Source organism: Eurypyga helias, unplaced genomic scaffold (assembly GCF_000690775.1).
Source record: "Eurypyga helias isolate BGI_N326 unplaced genomic scaffold, ASM69077v1 scaffold1572, whole genome shotgun sequence".
NCBI classification, from domain to species: Eukaryota; Metazoa; Chordata; class Aves; order Eurypygiformes; family Eurypygidae; genus Eurypyga; species Eurypyga helias.
The window spans coordinates 44263-70397 of NW_010237612.1; the positions used below are offsets into that span (position 1 = coordinate 44263).

General features: G+C 36.2%; 1 protein-coding gene across 1 annotated transcript in view; it reads right to left on the reverse strand.

The window, feature by feature from the left end:
- Positions 1-2138: 2138 nt before the first annotated feature.
- The window catches only part of MOSPD2 (motile sperm domain containing 2), a 25482-nt gene continuing 1485 nt past the window's right edge, over positions 2139-26135 (reverse strand). The window contains exons 3-13 of the mRNA XM_010147498.1: positions 24155-24309; positions 19384-19444; positions 18130-18168; positions 17042-17166; positions 13766-13936; positions 10736-10848; positions 7108-7204; positions 5625-5721; positions 4882-5011; positions 3022-3124; positions 2139-2530 (exon numbers count right to left, since the gene is read on the reverse strand). Of these exons, the coding sequence (XP_010145800.1) occupies positions 2384-2530; positions 3022-3124; positions 4882-5011; positions 5625-5721; positions 7108-7204; positions 10736-10848; positions 13766-13936; positions 17042-17166; positions 18130-18168; positions 19384-19444; positions 24155-24309 (1238 nt within the window). The 3' untranslated portion in view covers positions 2139-2383. The remainder of the gene's footprint in view (positions 2531-3021; positions 3125-4881; positions 5012-5624; positions 5722-7107; positions 7205-10735; positions 10849-13765; positions 13937-17041; positions 17167-18129; positions 18169-19383; positions 19445-24154; positions 24310-26135) is intronic.

A 26135-nucleotide genomic window follows, 5' to 3' on the forward strand; every position in this document is an offset into this window, starting at 1 on the left:
ATATGTTTTGTGATGACAGGAACAATGAAGGTCTCACAGAAGAAAAATACCAAGTAGACTACTGTCAATTTATATTTAAGAAAAAATGCTGATACTTTGCCATTCCTTTTTTTGCTTATACATATTTTTCCGTTTACTGTGTGATGTTTAAACAGCAGTTAGTTTTACCAAGAATGTATATACGTTTGTGCTGTGTGGATTTGCATTACTGGTGTCGTGGCAGTGTTTACATGCCAGTATCATGTGCTCTGTCACGTTAGACACTGTCTAAGAATTTGTGATCTTCTATTCCACATTTGTCTGACAAGTTTCATCACATTTTCCCTTAGACAAGATACTAGGGGTCATCAACATATTGACCCCGCCTTACATTAAGTATCTGCAGACTAACAAGAGAACCAAAGCCTCAGGAGATGCAGCTATTTTTAACAGACTAAACCATTCAAGACTACATATTTCCTCATATTTATTTTGTAACTGTATTTTTCTAAAACATATTAATATAGAAAAGGCGTTCATCTGATTCATCATACAAAGAAAATAACATAGTAATAAAATACTGAAAATATATGAAAGCACCAAAACATTAAAATATTCATATTGGCAAAGAGTCTAAGAATATATTTCTTGCAATTTTACAGTAAAGTGCTATTCAATCCACTCAAATTAAGGAATTGGCATTTTAATAGCATGGTTATCATCTTAAGGTTACCAATTAACTTCGTTACCTTTCTCAACAAGACAACTACCCATTTTGTTGGAAGCAAAGCATTTGAGTTGCATGCACATGAAAATAACCTAAATAACAGCTTCATAGTAAGCAGTGAACCATGTAAGTTGCCAACTCATTATGAAAACAAAATACTGAAAAGCAAGCTGAACAGAAATGAGATTAGTGAAAAATGAGGAAAATGTAGCAGTGGTAAAATACTGTATAAATTAAAAAAGGACAGAAAACTGTGAACCAAACAGTTCCATTGACTTGCCTTTTACAAGGTAATTTTTTAGTAATCATATTGATGCTTTATAAGTTAATCTGTTTATTAATGCATTTTTTTAAACTGCCCTTTTCTCTTTCCTAGAAGTGATACTACATCTACAACACACTGCAGAGATACTGTAAGTAAAAAGACAGAACCAGAGTATGACCTTTATTTTTCCTCAATAATCTCTTCTTATTGAAGTCAGCAGACAAAACTAAATGATCTGTTACAAAGCCAATTTGTAGCAAAAACTAATTCTAGTAAAATTATTTTAAATTTCTAGTCTTCCTCAAGGGTGAAATTTTAAATGTATGAAAGATACTATCAGTCTCCTTTTAAGTGTTTATCATTTTAATATACATATTTACATCAATGAGTACAAAGAATCCTTGTTAGAGTAAGTTTTCACTAGCTTCATAAACCATTTCCACAACAGTTAGAGAAATGGCAGACATAACACTTTTATGTTGCCTTCAATAATATTTTATCTTCCTGACTCGACTTGCTTTTCTCACAAATTCATCTGTAATTTAAGCATACCGCACATCTCAGAATAAGTTCTGACAATGACTATTTACTGGTCTTTTTATGAACCAATAATATGTCATGAAGACAACTCTCACGCTGTTCCCATGATTTGACTAAGAGTTGCTTTCAAAGAGGAGGAAAAAAAAAAAAAAGAAAAGGGGAAATAACAGCAGTAGTGTCTCATTGTGACTGTTTCATTAGTATCTTTGGAATCAAACAAGGGTGCATTCAGTCAATACGGCTGTGTATGTTATTTGGTAGGAAATATTTACAATAACTTTGCATTCAGAAAAAAGCACAAAAATAGGAATTTAACCAAAGAAAGCAATGAGCCTTAATTACCAAAATAATTACTAACAAATATCTTCCTTCTTATGTGCAGGTACATAGATTATATATAAAAAAAAACCCTGCCTGTACTACATAATTTCTGTAAATTTTCCTGAATGAAGAGGTTAACCTTTAGAACACACTAAGCTGACTGCTTGCACCTCCTATGAGAGTAATTCAGAATGCAGGAAGAAATTAAATACTGTATTTAAAGTAGTTGAATAGAGAAAAAAAACCTTAACCATTTTAAATTACGTTGTATTTGGTTTCCTCCTTCCAGTTCAGTAGTATTTATTGAGTTGTACAGTGAAAACAGGTCCTAGTTCTAACATCTTCCTCATGTCCTATTCTAAGTGTCAACTTCCAGTAACTTCCTTTGCTGGTCATTCATTTCTTCTTTTTTTGTTCCAGCAAACTCTATAATTGTTCATTGTTGTGGGTTCACAAACCTCGTTTTGGTAGTTCCAGAATCTGAGTGCAGCACTGCAATCTCTTCCACTCCAGCCACGACAGGCAGCACATCCAGTGCGCAGCAACTCTTTCTAGCTTCTCTGGCTATACGTCAGGTAGAAGCAGAAGGCCACAACAGTAACTGATAGTAATGATAAAACAACTGACAACTGCTGGAACCAGAGGCAGCGATCAATCTGCTCTTGAAGTCTTTTATTAATTTGCAGCAAATGAGTTAACTGAAAATAGACAGAGTTTCATTAAATTAGAATCACTGAACATGGAAGTACTTGTTAATTTAGAACTATAAGCACAGGAAAAAAAAAAAAAGACTTTTCTTAGCAATACCCTGCCTATCACTACACGCTCCAAGAATCTGTTCCACTAAAGCAGCTGCAAATCTTAAGCTATCTTAAATCCATATTGCCTGTGTCAAGCAGGTGACATCTTTACACTAAGAAGCACAAGACAGCGCTGAGGCTCACTGATAGCCCAGGTCTGTAATATACACAGGAGGAATCAGCAAACGGCACTGAAGCTAGAATTTTATTAAACCATTACCATTCAAGAAAATAATTAAATACTATCACTGACTTAGTTACTTTTAATTGCTGAGCTTTTCAAACAGAATAATTTATGACATACCAAAGAGGTTTAGTACAAATTCTTTTTATCTTCATCATGTTTTATAATTCTGATCAATACCCAGCACAAAGGAATACGCCATTACCTGTATATGTAAATCCTCATTGGTTTTTGCTGGAATATTAAATGCGTTCTCCTTTAATGTCAGAGAAGAAGGCTTACTACTTTCTACAACATGACACCTGAGCCTGTGCAAGGGGGAAAAAAAATATGCACCAAAAATCGCAAATTTAATGTAACACTGTATAATTAATACTAAACAGGCTATCTAACAGTTACTATGTGCGCTTTATCATCTGTTCTGATTGATTAGTTTTCTAAATGACTATTGCAATGATAGTCTGAAAAGGCTTCCTCAGTCCACCAATTACACTGTGACAGCTTTTGATACAGAAGGCCAAGATGACAATTATCTGCATATTCAGTTAAAGAATATCTTCGTCATCTTAGACCTGTAGCGCAGGATGCACTGGATTGTTCAGTCAAACACTTACTACCAGAGATGCCACAACTTACTGTACAGCAAACAAAACCTAAAGGGGTTCTTTTTTTCCATTTTAAACCTTAGCAACAACATTTTTCAGAGTCCACCTATTCCACAGCTGAAAATGCAGGAACATAATTTCAAGCCACAATTGAAGGTAGCGGAATCCTATGCAGTTTATAAAATGAAGCAAAAGCCCCTCTGATAACTTGCAAGTCAATTAGTGTGGGAATTCATTTATTTGCTAAAGAAATAAATTGAGGTTGTGGCACTTTCTATTTTAAGGAAGGAGAAATGCTATAACTTCCCTGGCAAAACAAAACAAAAAAAGGGACAAATAAGTGTAATAAAATCTGAGTAGATTCTTTAGATAATGTACTTGCACATATAATACTAAAGAAACAATAATTATATTCTCCACTACTTTAAACCTGTGTTTAATAAAAAGTAAAGGTCAGTTTTATATTCATCACTGATGTACGTACATGGCACACTATGCTGGTGATAAATTTAATGTAATTAAATAATCTCTCCCTATTGCTCCAGGGTCCGTCTTAAAAAAAAATTTGCAACATGCATGCAAGGAAGCTTAAGGTCACCCACAACAGGTAGGTTTTGTTTAATAGGGAAGTAAGGCATAAGCATTTGAGCACGACTTAGGCATCAAGTCTCAAAAACAATTTTTCCATGTTGGAAAATTTCGGCCATGGGGGGAGTAAACGCAGCTCCAAATTCCCCCACCCCAAAAAAAAACCCCAAACAACAAAATGCAGCAACAAACTGAAATAAAATACAGTCAAATTATCTTTTTAAAGATGAAATGGCATCTAGATATCCTGGCTCAGACTTCAAGATGAAGAACTACAATGAACTTTTCCTAGAATGCACAGGGTTACAGCTAGGTGTGAACAGATGAGAGAGTAACAGGTATATTTAAAGGAGTGTATGGGGAAACGTGTTTTCCCAGTGGTATTTTATCACCATTAGATACAGAAAACACATGTATGAACATGTGAAAGGTTTTACTGAAATTTTCTACAAAATTATGACTTTTCCCTAGCAGAAAGGGAATATTCCTTAGTATTGTCTAGAAAAGTTTTTTATTAGACAGTTATTTTTAACTTGCTTGTTTCTTTTTAGAAAACTCACGTGGAACACTTATTAAAAAAAAAATAAATCTACTGTCCATGTGCGCTGTCACACTTGTTCACATTTTCTCCACTTAACTCTTAATGAGCACAAGAACAACAGCACTAAGAAGATCAAGTGCTGAATACCGTTACATTTTATGCATCAGAAACACCTCGCATCAGTTAGAGCAGGAGCGTCAGCCACATACTCCAGTCAGTAAGCACACAGCCAGGTCTGGAGAATCCTTCAGCGATTACGACATGCAAGTGCTATAAATCAGCTAAATGATAATGGCTAAAAAAACCCTGTCAACAAGAAACCATATCTCACCTATGTTCCATCACTTTGGTCCTGGGGACTTCTTTCCAAAACTGAGTCAGTTCTGGTACACCTGCTCCAGAAGACTGGTCCATTTCTGCTGCCATTATAAGGAAACGATCCTGCAGAGAAGCTGCAAAACCTGCCCTCAAAGGTAAAAAAAAAAAACACAGTGAAATTTGCTTAAAGAAAATGACAATACTACAAAGAATACAGAAGCATTTTTGAACAAAAGTGTTCTTAATTGAGAGCTTGTTTATTGAAGGACATAGGACACTGACCTACTAGAAATAATTTTCTTAAGTGCAACCATTTTCTCATTACAGTTTTTCCAAAATTTTACAGTTTCATTTAACAGAACTAGTTTCATCTGAACAATTCGAGGACAACCCAGAATTTTGTAAAGAATGCATTCTACAAACTCACCTGTCCTTGCAACAATTTAGGAAACTGATTTACTGCAGATAAAGTCCCACTGTAACAGAAACAGTCTTTTTTTTAGACAAGAAACAGAACCGGCTGCAGACAACAGCTGCTTACACCGAAGCGCAATAGGAAATCAGTATGGGCAGTTACTCAAATGCTGTCTGACACCCATGTTTTTTCTACAAATAGTAACACCCTCATAGAACAGTCAAGCCGAAATGAGTGTCAGCCAGTCTTACACCCTAGCAAGCACATACAAATGTAAGTATCTAGAGCATCAGCCCTGTTAATAAAACTTGTTAAAAATTCTATTGTGAGATTTTACTTACCACCATGAAGAGAGACTATTATATCCAATGATGTGCCAGGCTCACAGCTGCTGTTACTGGGTTTAACTCTGTATTTTTCAGGAGCAGTTGTTCTCACCTATAAACAAGAAATAGCAAGCAAGCCTATAGTAAGTGCATGCACAAACTACAATTGTTCCATAACCTCTTTCATTCTGTAGTAATATTTAAGCTTTTTGGGATTTTAGTTAAGATATGGTGATACAGTCCGTCACCTGGGCTGTATCAGGAGAAGTGTGGCCAGCAGGTCGAGGGAGGGGATTCTCCCCCTCTGCTCTGTTCTCATGAGACCCCACCTGGAGTGCTGCATCCAGATGTGAAGCCCTCAACATAAGGATATAGACTCATTGGAGCGAGTCCAGAGGAAGCCACGAAGATGCTCAGAGGGCTGGAGCACCTCTGCTATGGGGACAGGCTGAGAGAGTTGGGCTTGTTCAGCCTGGAGAAGAGAAGGCTCCAGGGAGACCTTATAGCACCTTCCAGTACCTGAAGGGGCTACAAGGAAGCTGGGGCGGGGCGGGGGGTATCAGAAAGAAATTCTTCACGGAGAGGGTGGTGAGGCACTGGAACAGGTTGCCCAGAGAAGCTGTGGATGCCCCATTCCTGGAAGTGTTCAAGGCCAGGCTGGATGAGGGTTTGAGCAACCTGGTCTAGTGGAAGGTGTCCATGGCAGGGGGGTTGGAACTAGATGGTCTTTAAGGTCCCTTCCAACCCAAACCATTCTGTGATTCTGTTTTGGAGGAACAATCAGACACTGGCATCTCCCTTTTTCCTCTCTCTCAACCACTTCTATCCTTTCTTTTCTAGCATATAGTATTTTTCTCTTATATGCATTATTTAAAAAGAGCCAAGAATATCAAGCAGACTGCTAACATTCTTAATACAGAAGTACAGAAACTTTAGTTGTTTGTGTGCACAGAGAACAAAAGATGTGGTGGAAAACCAAATCAAGATGCAAGTCAACCCAGCATTTCTAAAAGAAACATAGCTGCATTCATTCCTTTGATGGTGACATTTGCATATGGAACTGCATAATTTTGGAGCATTACTAACTTGTTCCCAGTCAAAATTTAAAAAATTATTTAAATTGAAAAATTATTTTAAAAGTTACTTTTCAATGGTTAAGCCTTTCTTTTGCAGGAAGTATTAGACTCCCACTAAAGAACTAACCATCGCCATGGCTCCTTGTCAGTCAGTGCTTCAAACATCTGTATTACTGATTAGCCCTTTGGGGTGGTACATAATAAGCATAAATTCAGCCAGAAGATTTCTTTGATCAGCTTCAAACATCACATCAGAATTAAAAAAAAAAAAACAACACCAAAAAACCCCCCAACCAACAACAACAAAAAAACCCAAACCCAAACTGAACAGTGGATTTAATAGTATTTCTTTCCTCCTTACCCCAAAGAAGAAAAAGTTACACGCTTAGTAAAGCAAACCAGGCCACACGGAAAACACTTACCTTAAAAGCCACTACGTTTTTAGTGACATTTGTGAGAACGATCAAACATTTTTTCTCTCCAGTTTCCTTGGATCCGAAATATAGTTCTTCTGCTGGGCTAATAAGAAAGTTCAAAAGGATTAGTTTTTTCCACTTATTTTTACAACACATCACAGAAAAAACCTAACCATACCTACAGAAAAATAAAATACTTTCGACTCTGCAGCTACAATCATCATAAAGAGTTTTTCATCAAAAAAGCTGTGAAAACAAAATGCAGTAATTTTGTAGTAGAGCTCAGGGTTGACTCACAACCACAAGCAAACCTAGCTGCATCAGTTGATTACTGCCCTGGACTTCTTCCGTCTGGAATAGCGTGACTACCTGCAACCGCAGGAATAGCTAACAGATAGACCGTCAACTTCAGCCACTGCACCTTAGAGCAGTATGTTAAGGGAAAGCATCATTAATTTTGATTTGTGCTAATATTTAAGGTGTCAGAGGCAGGGTGTAATTTCTATCTCACACATCTATCCTTGCAATGGATACAGTCCAGACATAAGAGGAACAGGCAGGTATCTGCAAGTGGCAATCGTTTCAACCACTACAGCTGAGCTCACCTGTACTTATGGAGCCAGTCTTTGCATACTTGTGGGGACACATGCATACACAAAGTTATTGCTTGTTTTTAACATCCTTGTGCAATTAGGATGGTCATGCATGAAACCTTTTAAACCACATCAAACAAACACAACTCATTTTTGAATGAGCATTCAGATGAACGCTACCAGCCAAAAAGTAGGGCATGCTCATACCTACAAGTTGAGAGGAAACTCAAGTAATCAGTAAAAAACCCTTTTCTTTCAGTATGTCACATTGCTTACTCCTAAAGAACTGCCATACTACACAGTACTATAGAACTGCATATTCTTCTGACAAAAAGCCTTTTTCGAAGTATGGTACATTTTTCTCCTTTCTCCCCTTCTCAGAATCCCAATTTCACTTCCTTTTACATTACCAATCCTTCTTTCTCCTCTCACTTAAACAAGTGTATTAGCTGAGAAAAAAAAAAAACTTGGTCCTATAGGGGAAGCCTGAACACCCATGCTAGGAGCCCAATGGTGAGTGTGTGGGTGCCAATGCATTAAACAAGTGCACGTGACAAGAAGGTGGGTTTTTTTTATTTTTGGTGGGGAAGAAGGAATTACACTGTGAGGCAGAAAGCAAGAAACTAATGGGTTTAAAACAGATTAATAGGGTAATTATATCCCCTTCTCATTTTTTTTCTCTCCTGTTGTCAGTTTTTCAACTTAAGTAACCAACAACAGTGGAGAGAGGAAGGATTGTAGGTACAAAGCAGCTTGGTTACCTTAATACCATGCTTTTGCAGCTGTGTGATACAGCAATTGCAAGATAAACCACAAGTGAGACCAGAAAGCATTAGCTAGCATCAAAACAAGTCACAAAGATCTTAAAGAAAGGCCATAGACTGATCTTTCTTGTTCCACCACCAGAAATGGAGCCTGAGGGCCACTGCTGTATGCCTGTTATCTGTGAAATTAAGCCAGTTCCACAATGTTGGGGGTGGGTGACGTGTAGCTGCCAGGAGGGTGGGGTGTTAATTTTAAATGAACATGCAAGTTTTTTTTAAATTTTGTAGACCACTGCTTCATTTACTCTGTGTGTGGGATAACCATTTCCGCCTGTACTAGAAATTCTTGTCTCACAATACACCACAACATGAGCTAGTTTTCTGCCAAGCAGTGCAAGGAAACTGCTGCGTTCTGTCTTACCAAATATATTCATTTATTGAGAAGGAAGGCAAATAAAGACCAGTCTTTCATAGTAAGGTATGCAAGGCAAATGCAATCATGGTCTAAACCAGGAAGAGATGGCCAACTAGCAAGTTTGACTACACATACAAGCAGCAGAAGAGCCCAAGTACTCAGCTCTGGTCATACACCAGAGCCAACAAGCACTACTCAGTGACAGGGAAGGAGTATCTCCACAGAGGATCCAAGTAGGCCTCACTGAGCCTTCCACAGCAGAGGCTAGAGACACAGAAAGGCTGCTGGTTCTTGGCCATTTCATTCATGGTGCCAGAGCTTCTCGATCAAGCTCTAGGCTGTCCCTTCACAGGGCAACACTGGTCATTGTATATTATTCCATTTACTTTTTATTATGTATTATTTATTAGTTATACTAGCAGAGCTTATAGTCTCCAAGATAGGTTCTTGTGACTAGTTATATGGCACCATATATTATCAGTTCAGGACATTTCAGCTCAGCATCTTGAGAAAGATTCCAGGGAAATAAAAACTAGCTCTAGCTTCCACAGGGTTACATTAAGAGCAACAACTGTGCAGTCTCAAGAGTTTACTTAAAAACAAACAAAAAAACAGCAAGGACAATTGAAACACTGGCATTTTATTTATTATGGCAGAAGGACTACAAGTATTAGTACCTCCATGCTTGACTAAGTTTACTCTTTCATGTAATGTACATGAACTCCAGCATCTCTGTAACAGTGGTAGAACTTCAACTATTTCAAGAGAAACAAAAGGTACAGTTGAAGGGGTGCTGGTGGGTGAAGGAAGGGGTAGGGTGTGAGTTTTGTTTGTTTGGGATTGTTGGTTGGGTTTTGTTTGTTAGGTTTTGGGTTTTTTTTTTTTTAGAAGCATATGGAAGATGGAAGAACACAGCTGCTTTTGTCATAGGGACAGAAAACTTCAAACATTTTTCAAAATCACAGTTGTGCAGGCTATGCCTTTGTCATGCCATACAAGCAACTAAGTCTATACAGAGGAGTTGTGCACACAAAGGAGTGTAATTTTTCATTTCAAAACCAGGAAAATTAGACAAAAAAGTTTTGATGCTAATGAGTATGTCATTATTCAAATTCATTCCAAAACTAATTCAGGACATCACTTGAATTTGCTAAGGAATTACCTATAAATTAGATATTTTCTTCATTCATCTAATGCAAACTGGAAGTGAAAAAAGTTAACATCTAAATCAATTTCTAAACAAGCATCTTAACTAGAAAGACAGTTACAAAAAGGGTATTGGCTAATGGATTTTTTTTCCTAGTTTAAACACAAAAAGCAGGTTAACTGTAAGATTTAAGAATCTTGGATGACGGGCTTCTGAGCAGATATGCCATTTATACAGGGCACTTCCCACACAAAATAAACTGGACCCATTCATTAAGTTTAATTGGTGCAAACTACTAGTGTATACATTTAGTAAAACAGCTTTCACTGTTAAATCTTGCTGAATTCTTTTAAATTAAGCACATCATTTTTTTTCTAAAGTCAATGCAATCAATGTCCAAGCACTGCTGTCATTACAGACAAGCACAGGTTTAACTAAATCCAAGACAGTTTCTCAATACAAGCGAAACCATGAAATGTTTCTATGACTTCATGAAATGTACACCTACTAATTAGTACAAAAAGCATGCCACTAGTAACACCAAAAGATTCACTAAAAACATGCAAAACCAGAAAAATTGAGGTCTAAAAATTTTTAAAATGATGTTTATATCTTGTTTTCCTCTAACAGTGTGAAAAAATAGTTTATTTTTAAAAACAACTAGTTCAGTAGTCAAGTGTCCAAGGCACATTATAAGAAATAATTAAATTATTACCTGATATGTAATAAAGGTCCTTTAAAAGTGGTTAATGCTTTCTTTGCATTTTTTGGTTTGATCTCTGTTTTGTCAGTTTCCTCTGACTTGGAAATTTGTTCTATAGAATTCATCTGAGTAAAAATGATAGTTACAATGATTAACTAGAAACCTGGGTTACACATTACAGAATCATGCAAGTATTTCAAGGAGTATGAGGCTTATTTCAACATTTTATATATTACAGGCCAAATTAATTAATTCCCTGAAGCTGTTTGAAGTCCACCGAATAAAATGATTTGTTAAGTTGCATAAGGTATTAAACATGCATGAAGCAAAACTTCTGCTTTGGTTTTTTCCATGTATTTTCCTGATGCTCAAGTTAGTTATTTTTTTAAAAAAGCCAGACACATTAGGTTATACTACTACAAATATTTATGATTATGAAGCACTGACATTATTCTTCCACTGCAAAACATTTCAATTAAAACAGACACCACTACAGTCACTGAAACACTGAAGAGAATACACAATTCCACACTTTATTTTATTGCAGAATTACTAAACATAGCTTCACTGCTTTTAGCTGGAACTCTGAAGGACTGGAGAACTTAAAAGAAACAATGCTGACTGAATCGCTGTATCCAAACTTGCAGATATCTGAAGTTCCAAGGGTTTTCCTCAATTACATTAAGAAAATACATGTCATCAGGCCTGGACATACCATAAGAAAACTATGGAATTAAATGTAAAATGGGGCAGGAGGGAATACAAAAGAATTAGTGACATCATGACTCAACACCATCTAGCTAGGCAGTTTGCTTAGCCTTGTTTTTATTCCACTTAAAATACAGAGAGAAGACATGAAGAGAACTCAGTTTATGTAAATTTGAAGTATGGGAATGAAAGTAATGCAAAATTTTATAGAAAATAGGTTTTATAAAAAGCAACCACACAGGAATTTGATTTGGTTTGTGATTACAGTTACAGTAAAAGTTGTGTGTAAATACACTGCACTAGTTACGCGTTGGGCTTTATTATATATAAATCTGATTAAAAATACCAAAGAAAATATTACTACAGCACACATTGAAGGTGGAGGCATCCACAGGACAGGCACTTATGAACCAGGTTTAATCACTCATAGCTCCCCTCTACTCTGTGGAGAGAGAAATAGGCCCTTCTATGGGATATGAAGAACACACAAATCAGATTAATTCTTTGTGATGACAAGTCTGCATATAAAAGCTGGTAGTGCAGTAAATAATGAAGACAATATCTCACAGATCACTTGAAATCTGTTAGTTTGGAAGCTGGACTTCCTATAAAAAAGTTTGAATATTTGTACAAGTCAAGTAAAAGTAATTAACGTAGAAATGAGAAATATCAATCATTTTGAGACCATGAGGGAGTATTTCTGAAAAACATTTTGGGAAAGAACATAACACTGAAGTGGTAAACAATGGTGTACTTGCTGTGGAAGAAATAATATGCATTATGAAGTATGTGAACAGAAATGAAGCAAAACAAAAACGGACTTCTCACAGAAATGCTAACAAAAACAATGAGACATCTGAAAATTTAGAAGTTAAAGGTCAGGCCTTAAACATGCCTTAAGATTAACTGATACATGACAATCATAAATGTCACCTAGTTAATTGAAAAGTTTGAGTAGCAGCTTGACTAACTATATAAAAAAATACCATAAATCAAATAATTATTTTTAAGAATGAAAAAACACATCTTAAGCAAAAAGCTGAAGTCAGCCAAGCCAATTAGAATCACTAATGCTCTGAAGCACCAAAGTCAACTCACACTGAATAGGAATTGTCCAAGTTTCAGTATCTGAGAATCAGAGCTTGAAAGATGTGCTACAACCAAAGCTACCTACTGAATCTAATGGTCAGGAAGTCACCACGGTTATGAAATATTTCCTTTTGACCTTAAGGTCAGTGAAATTACCCTTTTTCTCAATAGCTGGCCAAGTTGCAGAAAACAGCAGGACTATGTCAAGTGAGCTGTGTGTTTCAAGTTATTTTGACAAAAACCTAAACCAGTAAATGAAACTGAAAGTGTAATATTAAAGCACTCCACTACACAGAAGTTTTGCAATCATATACCAAAATTGATTATGGCATTACAGTGGTGAAATTCACCACTCCGGAATTCAGGAAGAAGTTCTTCATGGAGAGGGTGGTGAGGCACTGGAACAGGTTACTCAGAGCAGCTGTGGATGCTCCATCCCTGGATGTCTTCAAGGCCAGGCTGGATGAGGCTTTGAGCAACCTGGCCTAGTGGAAGGTGTCCCTGCCCACGGCAGGGGGGTTGGAACTGGATGGTCTTTAAGGTCCCTTCCAACCCAAACCATCCTGTGATTCCAGGAGATACAGATTTTTTTCCTACTATTTTTAAAGTGCCATGTCCCCACTATCACTGCATATTCCTAAATATCACTTCCTATTGACCTGTGTAAGACAATGCCTTTGTATTTCTAGATAAACACCACTGCAGGAAGATTATATTGTAAACAGGATTGATGGATTAGGGATACAATTTCTTCTTAAACTAAACTTTTCTATGTTGAGATTTTACCAATAATTTATGAAAGCAAATTAACATCCAGTAAAGTATAAATATTTAACTTATTTTCTCATGTACATACTGACTTAGGTACCTGACAAAACTAGATTTATTTTAAAATTATCTGAAGATTAAAAATAAACCAACCAGAAGGGCATAACCTTTAAAAACAAACCACAGAAACCTGTTAAATTTTACCATATAATTCACTATATTCCAGAGATACGCTAAATATTCAGTACACATTTTACCCATTCAGAAGCACAAAACTGGTCTTAACATACTAAGAATCAAGATTTAAACTGCCAGTCTAATTTTCAGTTTTTGTGGGTTCTTTTGTCAAACTAGAGGAGTGGGAAAAAAAAAAATGAACATACAATGTAAAACCCTGACAAGAAACAAAGTTATGCACCTCCTATCCCACCTTGTAATGATTTGACTAGTCTTGCCTCAACCTTCAGAGTTCAATACCTTTTTCTGATTAAGGCTTTGTTCTTCATTCAGCTCCCCAGTCTCCTTGGTGTCCGCATCTATCTCTTCTTTACTTTCATGCTCATCTTCACTAGTAATGGGTCCATTTTCACATAAAGGAGTTTGGAAGTCATCATCAACCAATGGAGGATAACTATACTTGAAAGAATCCTAAAACATAAGGAAATTTTTAAAGCACCAGTTATTTTGGAGGATAGGAAGTGCTTTCTCTAATTTTTTTTTAATGGAAATACTATAAATTAATCATTTGTTCCATGAGACTTATACGTTTTATTTATCAATTTGAAGTTGGAGCCCTGTGTTTTTATTTTATCATTAATAGTCAAATACAGTCACCTAATGAAGCCACTAAATTGTAGCTACTGCTATTTGTAGTCACGGCAGAACTGTACAATCTGGTCTATATTGAGCAGAGTCTTCATGCTGAAGTTTTGGTCTTGGTTCTAGGAAACGTAGCTTGAAATTTATGACAGCTGTTTCTAAGGGACTCCCCCAAAGTGAAAAAACATGAGTTGTTCTTTATATTTAGGTTCATAACAGCCACAGATTAAAAACAAAACTACAAAAACAACCCCAAACAATCTGTCAAGTCTAACATATCCTTCAACTCAGACCTCAGCCTTTGGAATGCCAAATCCATTTAATGACCATTTTCAACACAGCCAAGTAATGCAGAGGCAGCATACTTAAGTCCTTGATACTTCTACAGTAAAGGCATCTTTTCTACTGGAGGACCAGTTTTTGCTTACTAGAAATATTCCTAATGTTCTCAAAATGATTTTATTGGATCTTATGTAATCTAAGGAGGAGTTGAATGTACCAGGAGGCTGAGGGGCCAGCTCATCACTCCCTACTGCTTCCTAAGGGGGGAAGTGGAGAGGGAGGTGCTGATCACTCCTCCCTGGTATCCAGTGACAGGATCCATGGGAATGGCTCAAAGCTGCATCAGCCAGGGGAGGTTCAGACTTGACATTAGGAAGCATTTCTTTACCAGGAGGGTGGTCAAACACTGCAACAGGCTTCTCAGAGAGGTGGTAGGTGCCCCAAGCCTGTCAGTGTTTAAGGGCCATTTGGGTGAGGCCCTTAATAACCTGCTTTCACCTGGTCAGCCCTGAATTGCTCAGGTGGTTGGACTGGATGATCCTTGTAGGTCCCTTCCAACTGAAATAGTCTGTTGGACTATAATAGTCTAAAGCACAAGCTTTAATTATCAGTAAGACACATTAGAAAAGACTCCGGACCTTAATAAAGAGATGTTAGCTTTGCTTGGCCACATTAACTCATGATGCTGGACAACTTCAGCAGCTAACAGAATCTCATCACTAGGACAACTCGAAGTTCCACACTTCCCAATCAAAGCCCGTAAGTTTAAGTGAGAGGTTTATCTACCAAAAAGGTGAAAACCTCAGACACAAGACAGATTTATTCAATGCTTGAAATGGAACATTTAATAATCCTAAAGATATATAATGCATTCTGTAGAGTAATGGCTGTCTTTTATAGCAGATGTAGAGACTTTGTGTGGCAATTGTGCTAGAGATGTCTTAATTATGGCAGTAATGTTTTCTAAGATAACATGTACACAGTGGCCATGAAATCACATGCAAAATTACCTAGTGATGTCACAGCTTCAGACCACTGACCTATAAAAGGTCCTTCCAAGAAAACAAGCAATGGGCTATTAATTCAGATACACAGGTGAAGAGCACAGCATTCTAGAACATATTGTTCAATATTAGCACCACTGGAGGTAACCCTGGTTTAACAAGAATGAACTGCCCATCTCTGACAAAGGAAAACAGGACAAATACACAAACTAAAATCCTACTGCACGGGCATGTCTTGCATTAGTGTGTACACAGTATGTACATCGGTCTTGTACAAAGTGTTACTGAAGAGGCAACACATCTCCCTGGCCTGCCAGAAACATGTATACCTGGGAATGGGAGGGATTCCCATACATGGGAAACATGTATGCCTGGTGGGAATGGGTCAAATCTTAGTATCAACAGCTGCAACTGGAGGAATGCGAGATAGAACAGATTGAGAATCCAGGAAAACACTGACTTGGTATATATTTATTAATAAACAACTAGCAAGTGGCTTTTGAGCACCTAGCCCTAATTTTCTTGACTGCTTATCATTAACTTGCTCCTAAATCTGTTTCGGGCATTTCCAAAAAGTTCTCCAAGACAAACTTACTATAAAGAGACATCTGTGCAGTGTGGACAAGAACCAAAGCCAGGTTGCACTGTACACAACACTTCCTGACTAGCAGTATGGTAACAGCCGCAGTCAGCACACACTGACAAGGACTTGAATAGAACTTATGTTAAGTTCCTGCAAAATCCAAGCTTCTGTTTTCCATAATTAGTTTTAATACTTTTGATACTCTGGAGACACCTTTGTCCACTAGTTGTCTAAAACCAGACAAGATATTTTCCAGCTTTCACAGCTGGCTGACAGAAAATCCTTCAACAAAAGGAAGCTAAAGAAAGCCTCGGATTCATCCTTTGAGTAACACTGAGCCATAGTGAAACCAAAACATAAACATAACATACTGAAGCTTGAAGGCTTCTGGAGACATAGACCAGTTCCCTCAATTAAGGAAAGTAATTATTGACTCCAAGTTCAGCATTATTAGTTCTATTGCCAAAATGGATTTTTTTGTTAACAAAGCTAGTGTCTAAAACACTGCTTGAATACCCAGATTCCACTGCACTTACGTTCTCTATAACCCCCACAGTAACTAGCCAAATGACCTGCTCCATTAGTTGTTTACCTCTGGCAAGACAGGTTGGATTTTTTTGTTGTTTGGGTTTTTGTTGGTTTTGTTTTGTTCCCCCACCTACCCCACTATACCCCATTCAAATCCTTACTGAAGTCATTTCAGACATCACTAGCCCTTTCCTCAATGTCTACTCCTGAAGTTCAACAATTTCAGACTTCTCTAACATTAGAAAGTTCTTATATGAGACTGGGGAGCTTGGGCAGCCATTTTCCATGAAGAAAGAGGATATAACATTTTAAGTCTTATACAAAAGCACTTTTTAAAGGCTGCTACTTTCAGTCAAAAAAAAAAAAAAGAAATCAAGGTACCTTAATCTTTGTTCCCTAAATAAGTTTCATATGTTCTGGCTACCAGAACACTACCTTAAGTTTATATAAAAAGGAACACAGGCCTCAACCCCACATGTGATTTATTTAGGTGTCTCAATCTATCACAAAAGGACCATAAAATATCAATATACTTACAGTTCCACCCATGTGAGGTGGCAGATACTCTCCACTGATGTATTCCTGTACATCACTCTTGTTTGTGAACTTCAGCATGCTTATTGCATCTGGGCCAAGCCAACCCTTCACAATTTTAAAAGCAGCTGTAAAAAAAAAAATATACATAAGTTGTCAGGAAAGGTTTTTCTGCGGTGTATTGGTAGACCTTATGGAACATCACATAAGACATGGCAGGACCAGGTTGGAAAGTATCTAGTATGAAGGGGAGAATACTCTTTTCCTTACAATGTTTATTTACAAAGAAAGTATTTTACGGACACACACTTTTCTATAGATGAATGCAGATAGACCAGACTTCTATGGAGAGAGTATCTTTGATTACACAAATGAAAATTTAGCCCAGGAAGGGCAAGCAATTTTATTTTCAAATCTGAGTGAGGGACACTGGAGAAGATGTGCATACATTCTTCCTAGCTGAAGTGTTTTGCTGCTTTGAAAGGACACTTTTTTAGACCTACGGGGTATTTTAAACACACCATAGTTATTTCAGTGATGATAAAACATGAATATACAGAAAGATATAAAACCAGCATGAAAATACGTATTCCTATGGTAAAGATACAGGAATAACATTTATCATATTTATTATAATTAAAGATAATTATTGAAGTACACACATCAAAACATATTTAACAATACAAGCGTCCAGTGTCAGGCATCTAAAATTGTGTTTTCAGGTGGTTATAAGTGCCCATCAATTTGCTGATGGTAGCATTCCTAAATCATGAACAGATGTAGCTTTGGAAGGACTACAGTTGGAAACCCTCAAGGAAGTAGACTATCTTTCAAGCTTGGGAGACCTTGATAAAATAAACAGGATTAATATGGACTCCATTTAAATTATGATCCAAAATACAATGCCAGAAGGAAAAACAAAAACAAAAGTATGCAACCTATGAATTGACAGATTTAAAGATGCATGTTTAATGAATTCCACCATTCAGCTGTTATCTACAGAGCAGAAAAATGCTTCCTATTTATTATTTATGCTACAATTCTAAAGAGTCATCATGATCTAAAAAAACCCAAACAAAAGTACAACTCACCATTCATTAAACATGGCATTTCAAAAATCACTATCTTTGCTAAAAAGAGAAAAATAAAATAAAATACTGTATTTCTTTAAGAGGAAGCAGAGCAATAACATTTTTTTAAAAAGTGAATATTCATTCTTGGAAACCTCCCCTTTTACTTCTGGTAAAAACAGTTATACAAAATTGCTTTTAACATATACAAACCTACTACTACATAGAGATATTAGCTGTTTGCTTGGAAAACAGCTAATAACATTTTAAGTTTTACACTGTTTATATACTTTTCTGAGACACTACTTCTGATACACTGTTATTAATAAGTAATCACCTCAAATAAGGCTGAGAATGGTAAGATTGACCTAGACAAGCAACTACTGAAAAGAAAGTTAAACATGTATTTTGAGCACCTCTTCTTCCCAAAGAATCAAATAACAATAAATTTTTAGTCTACATTTTTTTCCCCAAGCTTGCTTTGTTTTAGCCGAGAAAACTGAAAAGTTAGTATTTTGACTCAAAATCACTGCAAAATTTCTCTTGAATGTCAAACAGCCAACATCATGTTAAACTCACCTAAGTTTGATATTTGATCAAAGTTTTGAATTTTGATCAGCAAGTTGGTATCTCGTATTCAGACTTCAAACTGAATAAATTCAGACTTTGAGTATTCTGAGTTGCTGCACAGAATTTCAGTATTCACAAACATGAGTTATAAATTTCAGGTGAAAGTGTATAAGATGAGCTGGCAAAACTATTCAGTGTTTGCCTATCCATACAAATTTAGCAGACAAGTATGCAGGTTTTTCCAAGCGTGCACACAAACATGCCTTAATCTGCTCGGAGTAAACCACTGTACCCTAAAATTTTCTACAGGCATTCATGCCTTTTCCCCTGAGGACTCCTAAAGGATACAAACTTTCAGGCAAGTTTGCAAAGTTTCTAACCAAGTGTCAAGGAGCTGAAAAAAAAAAAGTCAAGTAATTCAGTTTTATTAGATGCTTATATCTATTTTTAATCTGTAAAAACATGGCTTAAGATTCTATTTCACAACAAGCCAGTTGATTTTTGATGAATGTAAAGTTCTGTTTACAATACAAAGTTGTGCTGACTTATGAGCACAAAAAGTGTTCTATATCTGTAATGTCACTATGTTCCATGTAGTTACCACATTAGGCACATGAAAAAGTCTCCCCCACTATCTGTAACATTATGCAATACTCTTATTACACGTCTACCATGCTTAAGTAGTAATATACGTTCGTTACTTACTGAGGAAGTTAGGGTAATAATCTGTAAAACAGTTGACAATAAACCGAACAAAATCCAAGTCCTAAAATAAAAACACAGAGTAAATGCAATGTTAAAACATTAAAAATACAAGCTTAGTTAAGCTAAAGTATTTATTGAATAGCACAATATTCTTACACTGTAATCATCTACATTCAAGTTTTATACATACTACAAACAACATCCAAACTCAATGCAAAACTTTTCATTTGATTAAACTGCTGCAAGACTGTGGTCAAACTTTGCTTTATGATGTAAGAAAGCATTCAACAGACCTATTATCAGTTCAGTAGGTCAGGTATCTAAATTACTGGAGAGTATCAAAAGAATGGAAAAGGAAGAGGTCCCTTCCAACCTAAACTATTCTATGATTCTATGATTTAAGCTGTACAGGAAAGACAGGGGGGAAAAAAATCTATTAGCAGAGAGAAGCTTGACAGATTATCTTAAAGCTTTACAAGGGAGAGCACTAAACATACTGAAATTTCCCTTAAATAACTTACCTCACATATTGCTCAATATACTACTGCACTCAGGATCTTCCAGAGAAAAAAAAAAGCTTTCCTTTTAAGAGACTATTTGGGTTTAGTATTAGCCTGTGGTATGCAGAGAAATTGTGGGCAGAGGCAGCACTCCAAAGAGCTATTTGTATACCACACACTTGTCAGGGTGCTTCCATTTAATGAGCAGTCACACAGAAATAGCACAGACAAGTCCCCATTGCAAAATCCTGCTAGAACAGAACTGACTACACAGTAAAGTGTCATCTACACTTGTAGTTGTGACTACACAAGAGGCATTCTATAAAACAGGTAGAGAGAAAGTAAGAGATACCTTCCCACAATAAAGTACTACAAAGGACACTTTCAGAAGTAATACAAAATGCATTGCTGATGAAGGATCAAAGCCTGTCATAGCAGTAAAAATGCAATGGGGAACAGGCTCCTGAAGTGATGTAAACACGCTATTAGAACATTTGAAAACAGAAAAAAATACCAACACCCTGTATAAGGGCATTACCCGCAACCTGAATGTTTTATTATAGCTTCAGTAATTAGAAACTGAAAGATCGATGTATTTAGATAGCATGCAGAAGGTAGCCTTTAATAGACTGCTTTATCTCAACCAGCTGTTGCTTATACCAAACACAGTATCTGTCATTTAATAGCATAAACACAGTGATATATTTCCAAGCAATTATGAAAAACTCAAGTGCATTAACCAGAATACTGCTCTTGATTCCACTGCCTATCCAAAACAGAGCCATCACAAATCAGGAGGACAGATCCCTTATTTTGATGAAAATTTGGAAACAGAAGTAGAGATTTTAACTGCCTATTCACTAACAGCGTCTATTCTAATTACCTGAACTGGTGCAACAAGGCATGAGCTATCAGAATCACCTGTCTCCATATCAGTCATAAAAGCTGACATAGTAAATGTCCATAGTAACAGAACAAACAAGTGAAGCACGCTGTGGAAGATCTCAGAAGTCCAATTTTTTTAGGCTAAAGACTCATAAATTACTCTACATGGCTACAGTCATTAAAAAAATATTTATGTTCCATGATAAACATGATGACTACAAATCAAGACAGTACAATGGGACACTTACAGCACTTGTTGAGACTGTGTCTCTGGGAGTCTAAGACAACAAAAAACTTGCTTCACAGTATGTTCCACAAAGCCCAAATCAAGGTGGTTTGTTTTTTGGTTTTTTTTTTTTTTTCATCAAGGAAGTTACAGTTCTTCATTCTTGTTGTATAAAACCATGGCTCCAGTATTATCTTTAGGAGCATGGATATACAGCTCTCAAGGCACAGGTAAGAGCACCAGTTCTGCCTTGCTAAACTGAATTACATCACATTCATTTGCCAAAATACCTTCCCAAAAGCTTGTGGCCCTATACTGCAGAGCTGCAAGGTCCTAATGCAACATTTACCATCTTGCCCGGGAAAGGTAGAAAAAAAGCTTTTTCTTTTTGCTTACTTTAAATGGATTCATGCCATAGCAACAAAAAATGACACAAGATGCAAGTTTTAGCCATTCCTGTAAGAATCATGGGACAGCACAGCATTTTCTAAGAAAAATTTCAATATTCTATAGAAATAATATGTTACTTAACTATAGACAATCCATGAGATATTTAGATTCATTCTAAATGACTAAAAATATGACAGACAAGATCTCCCTCTTGCAATCTCAGCCAGCTTAGATTCTGTTCCTGAAATTGGGTGCTAAAAGTGTACTTTTTTCTTTACTGAACTCAGCTGAAAAGAGTGACAGAGAACTCTGTAGATTTTCATCTATCTACATTAAAATTACTCAAACATCACATCTCCTCACCCCTCCAAAAAAAATCCTAATTTTAGGTTTTCTAAATTGAGACTTGGTAAGAATGTAGGAGGTGATACTGTCCTATTCTTCTAAACAAGCCTCTACATACCCTGTATTAAACTATGGGTATGCTTTCTTAATAAAGATATTAATAGATAGAAACAACATACCTAACACTACAACATTTTCCCCCCCCTAAGTCTACCTAAATTTAATAAATGCAGTTTCATTTACATATTTCAGAAAGAGGACCTCAACCAGTAAGCTGCAGCTTCATTCTATTCCATTAACCAGATCAAGTGCTACTGGTAGTAGTAGTGTATCATTCAGCCTGTATTTAACAGCAACTGTAGATAAAGCTGTACACAAGCTGGTGCCCAGACTCATACCCAAAATGGATCACAGAAAACAAATCACGAACAGATCCGCTGAATGTAAAAGATTCACTGTAAAAGATGACAAGATGAAACAAAGATTGTACCTGATGCACTTAGTTCTAAGTAAATCCAGTGTTTGGGTATTAACCAGAACTTCTGCTTTATAAAACAATCAGCTTTTGAACCAGGAGATTTTAATAAGACATACCAAAAGCTAAGAAAGTATTAGGAACAAAATGTGTATTAAAAACTTCTAGAAAATATACAAAAGCGTCCAGAATTTATAAAAAGATCAGCTTTTGAACCAAGAGATTTTAATAAGACATACCAAAAAGCTAAGAAAAAGTATTAGGAACAAAATGTGTATTAAAAACTTCTAGAAAATATACAAAAGCGTCCAGAAGATAGTGTGCAACCAGTCAGTGTACTGATGAGTGCTGAGAAGGGAAAGAAAGTATTGGGATCAAAAATTCCATCTCAAAGCACGTGAACTGAAAAAGAACCACAAAAAATAAACCCCACAGCACTCAGTTGACAATTTTGTAAATATATTGCAGCTGAAGACAAATAACTCCACAAGGAGCAGTCTGTTATTTTGCTCCTCAAAGTGCTGACACATACAGCATATGAATATCAATGGACATCAACAAAAGATCTCTATCTCAAGTTTACTAAAGTAAATACTTAAAAAAGTGAAACAAATTTATTTCTTTATAGGTTTTGTAGGTTGAAATCCAACATATCGGAAGAAAACTATTCACAATGACAATGCACTAGGGCAATTGTTTGCCTCCTGAAATAGATAATAGGATTTCAGCATTGCAATGGAAAAATATCACACAGAGCTGAATCTCTAGCTCAGTCAGACTAGAAGAAACTCCACTCTACATGCTAGTGTCCATGCTGTTACACTGCAAACTCAGTATGGTTAGGATCCTTCAAAGAAATGCAGATGTATGGATGGCAAGTCAAAACAGGTTCAATGTGCATGAATCACTGAAGCAAAAGCAAATATAGAGTGTCCTTGAACCCTATGAAATTCCAGGGGTCATATAAAAACAGATAGTAATACGCTTCATGAAAGCTTTAGTGAAAAAGAAAGCTACTCAACTACTGGTTTTCTAAAGTAAAAACATTCCACAGGAAGTACTTTGAGGGCAATTTTAACACTTAACAACAAGGTTTTCAGGATCAGTCTATGAAATATTATGGACAAAAAGACAAAGCTTCTTAAAATTCAAAAATGCACAAATCAGAAATTACCTTTAGGTCTTCCACTTTTTCATACTGGCACATGACTTCAGAACAGTTAAGACCAATTCAGAAACAGTTCTCAAATACATTTAAGTTTCATCTAACATACATGATCAATTTGCTAAATTCCAATCAGCATCTAAACTTAAACATTCTTAAGTTCACTTCAGGCAGGGAATTACCCAATCCTATTTATAACTACAATAAATTTCTAAGTAATTCCCAAAGTAGACTACCAACTTGACATATGGCTAATTGGAACAGATGGGGTTTTTTTTACATTTGTTTCATCACACTTAGGAACATGAGTTTAAGGACTTAATTCTGAAACGTTTTTAAAAGTAATAAAATTTGAATTTTGTAAGTTACTATGCAACTAGGAAATAATTTTCTGGAACAGTTCCAAAAACCAGCGTAATTCCTCTTGGCTTCTTTAATTATTCAGTTCTACAGTTACTTCCAAGGCAAAAGTGATATTCTACTCTTAAAAACATTAGAATTTTCTTATCTAATTGCAACCTTTTGAATAATCACCACTTTTACAGAAGTGACCGAGCTACACTGCTCCTGATTTTGTAATCCTAGAGTGGTGCATAAAAACCTCTAAGAGAAATGTCTTCTCTTACAAATGGGAAATTGGAACCTCTCATTTATGTAGGGTCAAGCTCAGAGGAAGCAGTTTGCAGTAAAGCTGACAGGTCAAGGACCCCACAGGGACTCCCATTTTTCTGAGGACATAGGTTAAATAATTCAGAAAGCTATCAGAAAAACACAAAAATACTTACTATGTGACTGATTCCAGTTTCAGCCATGTCAAATACCACTGTCAGGGGCTTTCCATGATCTCTCTTGGCATAATGTTCTAACCAAAAAGCTACCAGTTTCTTTTTCTCAAGTTGCTGTTTAGGTTCTCTTGTATGATGTTTCACTCTGAACCAAACTTGCGAGAATAAAAACAAACATTGAAACATCCAAATTAACAGAAAACATTATGGAAATAACTATACAGGATGCACTCATTTATTAACACTTTTGAGTTTGTATACTTCACTTCCACTGATTTTGTTGCCACTGAATAGCCAGAAAAACACCTGCATACCTTTCCATACACACCCCTTTCCCTGCTCATATTCCTATACAGAACTCTTTCAAAACTGAAAATACAAAGAAGTTACAGCACAGAAGAAACAGCAGGGTAGAAAAAACACTTCATGTATGCAAAGACTACTTATCTAGATTATTTCATAATTTCAAATCAAATCACATGGTCCTCAGAATACATGCAGAACATATATTTTAAGTATTGTGGTTGTGAAATTTGTATTTCTTCTTCTGCTTAACTTTTCTACAGCACCACAGCTGACGTGCTTTGAAAAAAGTTATGCATACATTGTGAGTTATATAAAAAGCAACAGACCTTTCTAAAATAAAAGAAAAAAATCCAGAAGATGAGCAACATTATATAAATGCAATACATACCCTTCTGGACTAAGAGTGAGTCATGCAGAAACAAGTTTTTTCATAAAAAGCTACATATTTCAAAGTAACAGACTTTCTTTATAAAAAGTCTGAAACCAAATTACTGCTTTTATCACTTCATTAAACAAGTATTTGGTACAGCAGTGTGAAGAGCAGCCTTCATTGTTGGTACCTTTACAATACCAAAGTTAGACAAGGCCTGACAATAATTGTAGGTATAATCTTTCTCCCTGAAACTTGGAAAATCTTAAAGCCAAGTTTCTTCTCCATGTCTTCTACTTCCAATTGCAAATAAAAAAAAATATCTTACGGTTCATGTAAAGAAACAAGCTTTCTAGCTTGTTTCTAGCTAACTAGTATATTAACTTGGAGCTTTGAGTTCAGAATTTCAAAAAGATACCCCTATTTACACACAGGACTCTTGTGAAAGTAACCAGTAACTCTTGAAAAACTTAGTCATACTTTAAAAATGTCTATTTTACACAACAGAATGAGAACGGAGCATGTCTCAAATGCTGACTAACCAGGAACTCTTAACTACAATACAGTCTGAATGTGCATACCAACTCAGATATTCCAATCCAATACATATTCCCAGAAGCAGCGCTTCAGGTATGGAAAACAGACAGTTACCTTTCAGTGACAACATCAGAAATCATTATTTACCTGGACTTGCACATTCTTGTCTGGAAACAATGCAAGAAAGGCATGTTTTTCTACTTCTTCCCTCTGACCCCCCATCTCAAAATGAACCACCCAGTATAATCAAACTCAGCTTTCTAAACACTATAAAAAGTTATCACCACCACTCACTCTCAAATACCTTGGGGGCTAAAAGAAAATCATGGAACATAACAAAGCAGCAATTTTTCACACATCACTGATACTTTACAATGATAAGAAAAAGGACAGCATGAAAAAAAACCAGCCATAGAATAAAAGCTGTGTTTTTCTGTTCATAACTTCTTTTTGAAAGCTGTTATATCAGTGTTTAAAACAGTCATTTCTGCAAAAGATGGGGTGGTTAGTGTCTTTCTGGAAGTACAAGCTAGTCCTTGTAAACAAATAGAAAAATTTCCACTTTCCATTTTTTCTTCCTCCCTCAAGGTTCAAGATCCTTGCTTTCAAAGCCTCATGAGTGATTTTAAAAGCCTCTTTTGTCTCACAGGATCTAAGTTCAATTAAAGTAAATATGTGAGATGTCACAACATTTACAGAAAATATTGCCCATCCATTATATTCCTCTTTATTTGATAGTGTATTTAAAGCAACCTCCGACTTTTCCCT